This window comes from Orcinus orca, chromosome 6 (genome assembly GCF_937001465.1).
Source record: "Orcinus orca chromosome 6, mOrcOrc1.1, whole genome shotgun sequence".
Lineage (NCBI taxonomy): Eukaryota > Metazoa > Chordata > Mammalia > Artiodactyla > Delphinidae > Orcinus > Orcinus orca.
The window spans coordinates 7861988-7870336 of NC_064564.1; the positions used below are offsets into that span (position 1 = coordinate 7861988).

Here is an 8349-nt window from a genome sequence, read left to right on the forward strand (position 1 = left end):
ATCTCTCAGTGGGGCAGTCAGATTCATCTGGGTGATAAAAACAATTAGGACTCAGTCATCCCAATGAAGGGGAACTCCAAGTATTTAAGAGGCCACTAGTATCACTTCAGTTCCAACTGCTGTGGGGCTTAAAAAAACTTTTTAAGACCAGGTCTTTACCCTAAAGGTGCTTACAATCTTGGTGATAACCTGTATACAAAATGATACATCATTAATTAAGCACTACTGGGTAAATACCACAGAAATTCAGATGAGGGCCAGCTGGAAAGGTCAAAGAATGGTCACTGGGACTGGCCAAGTCTTGAAGGGTGAGTAAAGGAGACAGGACAGTTTCCCCAGCAGGAGTAACGGCTTAGTTTAGCAAGTAGGGGTGGAAATAAAGCACGGCCTCCCAATTAAAAACAAAACCCTTCACTACAGTATGTTTCAGCAGGACTCAGGCCGTGGATCTGCTGTGTGTGCTCATCTCAAGAACGCTGGCACATCAGGGCACTCCTCCAGAAGTTCTACTTAATAAGAGGGCCTCCAGGGCGTCTTAGGAGCAACGACAAAGAGGACTTTGCGACAGAGATCCATTACCCCAGTGAAAGAAGGAGGGGAGACAGCCAAAATCTGGAGGAAGGGATGGATGCCCTACAAAGGCAGGAGGGAATCAAGTCCAGTATAGGTCCTGGGGTCCGATGTACAGGGAGAAATGCCCAGCCCCCAGTCAGGTAAAGGACTGGTAATGCTCAGATATTTTCTGGAAATTAATTTCAAGTTCCTCAGAAGTGTTTTAAAATGGAGAAAGCCGTGTTACCTTTGGGGAGTCTAACAAGAGCTAGACTCACTCAGACACCAAGTCATCTAGGGCTGTCCAAACCCTGAAGGACAAAACCCTTCCCTCCAGCACATCTAGTGACAGGGCAGTGCAGCCCAGTGTGGTCTTTAGCATCGCAGCAGAAATCTACAAGATGAAACTAACAACAGCATCTGAGAAGCAAGCACAGCTCCATGGCTGCTGGAAGTTTAAGCCACCCCACGGGCCATCCCAGGGTGTGAAGACCCAGAAGGAAGGACTGGGTGGGAGGCCAACACTAATGCGGTCAGTCTTCACTCCAATACCTTCTCCTGCAGAGGACCAGAGAAAGTGGGCTCTGCACCTTTAAGAAAGCACAGTGGCTGTACACCTACCTACCCCCCTCCTCTTTGCAGGGGAGAAAGGGGTTAGCTGGCCAACTTGGGATGGTCCCCACTGCCACAAATATCACAGAGCTCTCGCTAGTTTCGAGAGGGTACAGAAAGGTACAGACGTGGGAACAGGCACATCCCGTCTTGTCTAGGAGACCTACTGCTTTAATGAATCCAGCCTGCCACCTCCAGCGCTGTCAATGGGTAACTACTCCGATCCACTGATTCTTTTTTTTTTTTAAGGAGCAATCTCTTCCCTTCCAGTCTTCCTCGAGCCCTCAGCCAACTCAAATCCTCAATGGAAGGAAAGGGTTGGGATGATATCTAAATATCTGCTCAGCAAGCTTCTTCTTTCCCACTGATGACAAAGACAACTTCAGCCCAGCTTCTCAAAGAGTTACCTTCTAAATCCAGAATTAGGAAGTCCACCCACAGCGACTTCCTCTCAGTCTCATTGGCAAGCCCCAGAGGCTTCTGTCCAGAAGCTGGACAACCACCAGGGAATTAATCCCTTCTTTCTTTCTCCCACGTCACTCTGATGGGCCCCGTCCTGGCTGACCTGCCTCGAGTCCTGCCTGCCTGCAATCCACAAACCAAGTGGCTGCTGAAGTGGGCTGACTCTGAGAGATCCGATTCAGACGTATTCCAGGTCTTCATCCCGCCACCAGCGTACATCTCAAGTCCATGGCAGGACACACGTGATCCTTCATGCTCTGACTCCCGCCTGCCTGTGTAACCTCATCCCTGGAGCTCCCTTGGCACCTCTGCACCGTGCTTCCTTCCATATTCTCACACATCTGGCAAACCCCTACTCAGCCTTCAAGTTCAAAGCCAACCAGGACTGCCCAGGTAGCCCCCGACACCCCTTTTCTCACCAACCTTCACCCAGAACTTCGTATTTTCACTGTAACCGTCTTTGTGCACATCCATCCCTCCGCTAGGTTATAAGCTCTCAGGTTATCAATATTTGCTGAATGAATCAGTGAATGAATAAGAGAGGCTTATCTGAAGGTACAGATATGGGGACATCGGCGTGTGGGTGACTGATGCAGTCATGAGGAAAAATAAATCACCCAGAAGGAACACAGTGGGCCACAAAATGAGAGGACTAAGGTTAGAACCCAGGGAGGACAGACCCTCAGAGGACGAGGGGCCCGTATCCCAGAGCCCAAGGGAGAGGAGATTCAAGATAGATAGAACGGTTTACACCGACCTTGTCCTGTACAGCGGAAAATAGTTATTGCATCACTATGTAAGGAAGTATGGGTAAAAATCTTACAAAGTTCTGCAAACGGAAGCTAAACAATATAGATCCACAGTTTCATTTTCATTAAGATAAGTTTTCATCAAGTCTTACTGTTGTTCCCAGGATCGGATTTTGCCAACGCAGGGCTTCCTGCACCATGTTGTCTGAAAAATCTGTTGTCCCTTACCAATTTTTCTACATATAGTTCGGTTTCAACTTGGAGCCACTCCTGTAACACTAAGGTAGAAGATTTCTTCAGATGAGGTTTTCCAGACACACAGAGATGTCAATTCAACCAGACCATATGTTTTTATACACTATTAAGCCCTTGTACATAAAAGAGACTGAACAATATGTTTGGAGAGAATGACTGAATTTCTTATATTTAAACCCACAGGTTAGGGCATCTGGTAGTGTAGCTGTTGCCCATCCCCCAGCAAACACTGCTGACGGGTTGTCAGAATTTCCCAGCTGAGCCTGTACAAGCCCATGACATGGCAAGCAGCTCCTACCAACTGGTCAGAGCTGGCCCAGGTGACGTGGCATCATTCTCAAGGTAACTATGTTAAACCTGACTTTCCCCCAGGTCCCCGCCCACATCTGGTCTGCACGGGTGTGTATGCAGCAGAGCAGCTGCCTGTTAAGAGGGCAATGAACAGAAACAAAGTAGTCCAAACGAGACTCGCCCTTCTGCTCTACTTTCTACGTCCTTCCTGCATTGCTTTCTACGTCCTTCCTGCATTACTAGTTGTGAACACAAGTCTTCTTAAGCTCTTAATTCCACACATGCGTACTAATGTCATTTCAGATCAACGGAGAGAACTGAATTATACGACACGCTGGTTCCAGACTCCCATCTGCCACTGACCACCTCTAGTTACACACCCTTTGTCGAACTGCCCTGTGAAACCTGGGGTTTAGCTGTATACTGCTTTTTCAGGAAGAGAAAACTGGCAGCGGTTTGTCCATCACATGCTCCTGTTTAAAAATCTTCAGTTGATTTCCCATCGTTTATCTATAATAGGATGAAATCCAGACTCCTCTGCCCCGGCCCGACTCCATCACACCAAACCGCTCTTTGTCTATGGCTGGATGACCTTTCTATGGCTCCTTTCGAAGGCACCAAGTCGTTTACTGACTTATACACACATTGGTTATCTTTCAGTTCTGTGGGTGAGAAGTTCCACATGGGTCAGGATGGGCTAATCAAGGAGCTGGCAGGCCTGTGCTCCTTCTGGAAGCTGGGGGGGCAGCCATCTGTGTCCTGGCCTTTACCAGCTTCCAGAGGCTGCCCCCATTCCTTGGCCCCTTCATCTTCAAGGCTAGCAATGGCCAGCCAGTCTTCCTCACATGCATCTGACACTGACCTCTGCTTCCCTCTTGCGATCACGCGGGGCCCACTGGATAATCCAGAATAACCTCTCCATCTCCAGATCCTCCATTTAACCACGTCTGCACAGTCCCGAAGTGGACATCTTGGTGGTGGGGGGGCATTACCCTAACTACCATCATGGTGGTCTGCCTGGACTTCCCTGGTAGGAGACTCCTATCCAATTCCTTAGGCATTCCTTAAGATCCTACGGAAATGTCACTATTTTCACGAGGCCCCTCCCCTTCCAACCCAAGACACGTCTCTGGCAGCACTGACTTTGTACTCCAGTTTATTTGTGCTCAAGCCTGCCTCTCTGACTAGACTGTGCATCACTGCGTCTTACTCATTTTTGCAGCCTTAGGGGCCTAACTATAAAAGATTGTGGGGAAGAAAAATGAATATTTTAATGAGTAAAGGCCTCAGGCAGAGGCAACACCAATAAACACACAGGACTTCTGAGTGTAACTTAGAAACTAGTTCTGACAGCTCTTAACTGGTTCTTATCACATAATCAACCAAGCCCCTTAATCCTTTAACGATTCCAGGGAGGTCTTCCTGCAAACTTAAAATCAACCATTTGCATCTAAGGCTGTTTCTGACTTTAAAGTGATTTGCCACAGATCACAAAGTGTTGTCAAGTGTCCTCCTGGGCTTGGCTAGAAAAGGGCAAGCCACATCCCAAATGCTTGGTTAGATGCTGAATTAGGGAAGTGACCTTATTTACACTATTTCTGAATTCCAAGAAAATGATTCTCATCTAACAAATCTGACTGCACTTTGTTGGGGGTTAAAAGCAACTTTGCCACGTATTTGTTTGACATTTCAGTATCTGGAAGTTCTTGCATAGAACAAAAAGTTCAAATTAAGCAAAGTTTAAATGGCCTCAAATCTTTAAATTGCAAGGCAAACAAGGAATTGAATAAATTTCGGTCTCGTGAATGGGCAAAACTGTACTTTTAAAGGCAATAGTTTGCCACGAATATCCAATGTGACTAATAGGACTATGCACTATAGAAACCTAAAGACATGGAATTAAAAGTAAAATCTATGTGCCCAGCAGTTGAGCTGCAAGAACCCAACAGTTAGGTACAAAAGAGGAAATATTATCACCTGTTTCCGACTTTGAATACAAAGTCTACTCTGCTGTTTTTTCTTCATTAGCAGTAATAAAACCTCTCTTCAACCTAACTCCTGTTGGTTTTGTTAGTTTCAGGTTAGCAGAATGTGGAGTTCCCAAAGCCAAGAGTGGTGTTTAAATGTGCCTTCTGTTAAATTTCATTGTCTTTCCTAACACTGATAAAATAGGTAGGATTTTCAGATCCACAAGGGGAGGGGGGGCTACGGATCTGTATCAAACTTCACATTCACAAAGCAGAAACTCAGGCCTAGCTGCTTCCTCCAGGTCAGCAAAAAGCCAAGGGTGAGGGTAGACGGTCCGAACACCCACTGAGGAATGGAGCCTGAGAACATGGGCCCTGCCGTAACGGATAAGCTGTACATACATGTAGTACACACGGCAGATTTTGAACTGGATGCATTTTTATAGAAAAGCGAAGCACAATTTCTCAGTATTTGTGTCGGGCTTTTTTCAAACTTCTAAATTCTTCTATAAATATATTAAGAAAAACATTTAGGGCAATGAACACCACCAACCAAACTCTGGCTAAAATGGAGGACTGCAGGCCTAATTTGCAGAAAGAGTTATCATGTTGCCGCTTTTACTGTCTGGACACTTCACTCCTGTTATTACATCTCGGTCACGTACAGGCACGACACAGACCCCACGTGGGGAAATGGTCTGGAGCATCTGGAATGAGAGCTGGAGCCATCTCACGAAAGAACAAACATTAAAAGCTATTCACAACCCAGTGAAGAGCAAATGCACCTCAAAAGTCTAGGTCTATGAAGAACGCAAACCAGATGTTTTGTAATAACCTTAATAAATAAAACAACTGAACCCATTAAGTGGTACTTATGGAAACTGGCTTGAGAGTTAGAGCTTTAGTTAGAGGTGGAACTCGTTCCCACTAGGAAAAGGATTGTTTGCATTGCTCCTAAAATCCAGTAATCCTAAGGGTGATAATGGTACTAAATGTTTTAAGAACCAACAGAAACGTTGGTGGGACCTTCAAATTTCATTTTCCATAAAAGTTAAACGCCCAGTAGAACTACATTGCTCTAACTTAATCCCTTCTGAAAATAAATTTTCTTGCATCTTGCGTTTCATCTTGAACAATTTTACTATGTTCAGCATAGTAGCAACTGAGAAAAAAATGTGTTTCCTTTAGAAACAAAAGTGAGAAAACTTTACAAAAAAAAATTGCGCTTCTGCGACGCTACGCTTCCAAGTGCTTAACGTAAAGCCAAAGTAACGGACAACATAGATGGCTACAGTAACCCAACCTTTCTGCAACGAGTATGCTTAAAAACAATGACCATTCAACCACAGTACATTATTTTCTACAGTATGAGCGGGTAATGGACCCGCATACATTTTTTTTCTTTTTGGCTAGCTTTCTTTAAAAATCTTGCAACTTGCAAGCTCAAGTTTTTTGGAGGGGAAGGCCGGTTAATGGTCGAGCTTAAAATAAATCGGCTCTGCAATTACTCCGTTTTTTAAGCCGATGAAACACGTTTACCTACTCCACGCCATGAAGCAATTCGATGTCAACTTGCTATGGAGTCAAATGCGACAAACTCCGAGAGCTCCAGTGGAGGCGGCGGCTGGCGGCGCGCACAGATCCCGCACCGCTGCGGCACCAGGACGCGCAGCCCGCGCTCAGGGCCTGCCGGACCCGGGACAGTGCACCACCGCCACCCCCCGTCCCGGGGACACTGAGGCCCGGTGACCCGGGCGACCTGGAGTCGGCGAGGGCCCCGCCGCGGCTTGTCGTCCCCTTTCCCCGGAGGCCGGGAGGCTCCTCGGCAGCGCGCTGTGGACACCACGCTCCTGTAGCCGTGGGAAGGCTATGGCACAAGCCTGGGACGCCGTGTTCCCGACCCGCCGCTCCCGGATCCCGCAGCATTCTGCGACCCAGGAGCCCGCCGCGGGGATCCGGGCGCCTCCCGGCGCGCAGCCCCGGCCGCGGGCCCCTCCAGCCCGAGAGCCCCAAAGTTGCGCGGCCGCGTTGCCGGCGGTGGCGACTCGGCCAACACGCGGTGCTGGGCTCCCCGCCGCCCGCGCCCCCGTCCACCGGCGCCCGGCTAACCTGACGCCGCCTCGCCACCCCGGCGGCCGCCGCGCGACCCTAGCCATGGCCATCCCGGGAGCCGCGCCGATGCCCGCAGCCTCCCGGCGGCCGCCTCTGCCCCAGCGCTGGCGGCGGCGCGGGCTGCGGTGTGCGGGAGCGCGGAGCCACCCGCAGCGCAGCGGGGCCGAGCGGCAGGGCGGAGCATGCCCAGTGCGCGCGTCGTCGCCGGGTCTTCTCGGCAGCGCGGCGGGGCGGGGCAGCGGGCCGGCCCGCGGGGGAGGGGCCAGGGCCGGGAGGCGGCTCCTCAGTCCCCGCGGCCCCGCGACTGGACCCCGCGCCCAGCTGTACCCGGCCGGCGCCCGCCCCGCGCGGCCGTGCTGCAGCCTCGGCCATCTCGGCGTGGGTCCCGGGTTCCCGCACGTGGGGCTCGGGACCCGCCCTGGGACCGTGACCCCGGACCTACCCCGAGCAGGGCCCCCGTGCGGCCGCGGTGCCCGCGCCGGCAGCGCCCCCGCCGCGCGCGGAGCCTCAGGAGCGGGACGTCCACCGGAGGCTTCTGAGCGGCGGGCTTGGGATTCTATTCTCCTCCTTTGTGACTATCTGGAGGTTCTAAGTTTTCTCTAGTGACCACTGTAGTGTTTTGTCAGTGAGGAAAGACAGGTTTTCTAAGGCGCCTGCAGAAGTTGAGCGGCTCGGTCCCGCAGTGCAAGCTGCCCTTTTCCGGACTGCGGGACTGCTTGGTGCCAGGCCAGCCCCCAGCTCCTTCTCGGGCTGCCCCCGCCCCTGCCGACCCCGCCCCTCCCCGCCCCCTCGGGCTGCGGCGAAAACCCGGAACTGCAGATTTCCCACGGCGCCCGGGAGCCGGTAGGCGCCCGTAGGCGCCAGGCGGGAGCGCTGCCGGGGGCGGGGTGACGCAGCTCCGCTCTCCTCCTCTCTCCCTGTCCCCGGCGAGCTTCGCGGGGGAGCGCCCCGACCCCCGCCGCGGGCCCGGCCGCAGAAATGGGTCAGGATCCGACTGAGCATGCTCGCCGGCTCGCGGCCGCGTCGGGCGCCCAGGTGGACCCAGCCGGGCCTCCGGTAGGGCTGCGCGGGGGCGGCGCAGGTGCGAGGTACCCGGCCGGGCCGCGGGCCGGAGTGTGTGTGGGGGTCTGGGTCACAAGTGAGTGGAATTAGAAATCCTATTTCAACATTAGTTTCATTACCTGAAGAACTTTCAGCTGGTTTCTTTTTCAGGAAACCCAAATCTTTCATTCTCTTCTCGTATTTAATAAGCATCCTTGACATCTGCACGAGGACACGAAGTTTTCACCTGCCTTTTCGAAGATGAAGGCCTTGTTCTCACTCTCAGATCATTGCGCGGTGTTAGAGTC

At 51.4% G+C, this 8349-nt stretch overlaps 1 protein-coding gene across 4 annotated transcripts in view; it reads right to left on the bottom strand.

The window, feature by feature from the left end:
* The window catches only part of MFAP3L (microfibril associated protein 3 like), a 44290-nt gene extending 36648 nt beyond the window's left edge, over positions 1-7642 (bottom strand). The window contains exon 1 of one of the 4 annotated variants that reach the window (XM_049711363.1): positions 7443-7642. Coding sequence is in view for 1 of the 4 variants with exons in the window: in XM_033403586.2 (XP_033259477.1) it covers positions 6998-7184 (187 nt within the window). In the remaining 3 variants the exon portion in view is untranslated. Of the gene's footprint in view, positions 1-6997; positions 7266-7442 lie in introns of those variants that run through there. The other 3 variants (XM_033403583.2, XM_033403586.2, XM_033403582.2) reach the window with 3 other exon arrangements.
* Between the last annotated feature and the right edge of the window lie 707 nt (positions 7643-8349).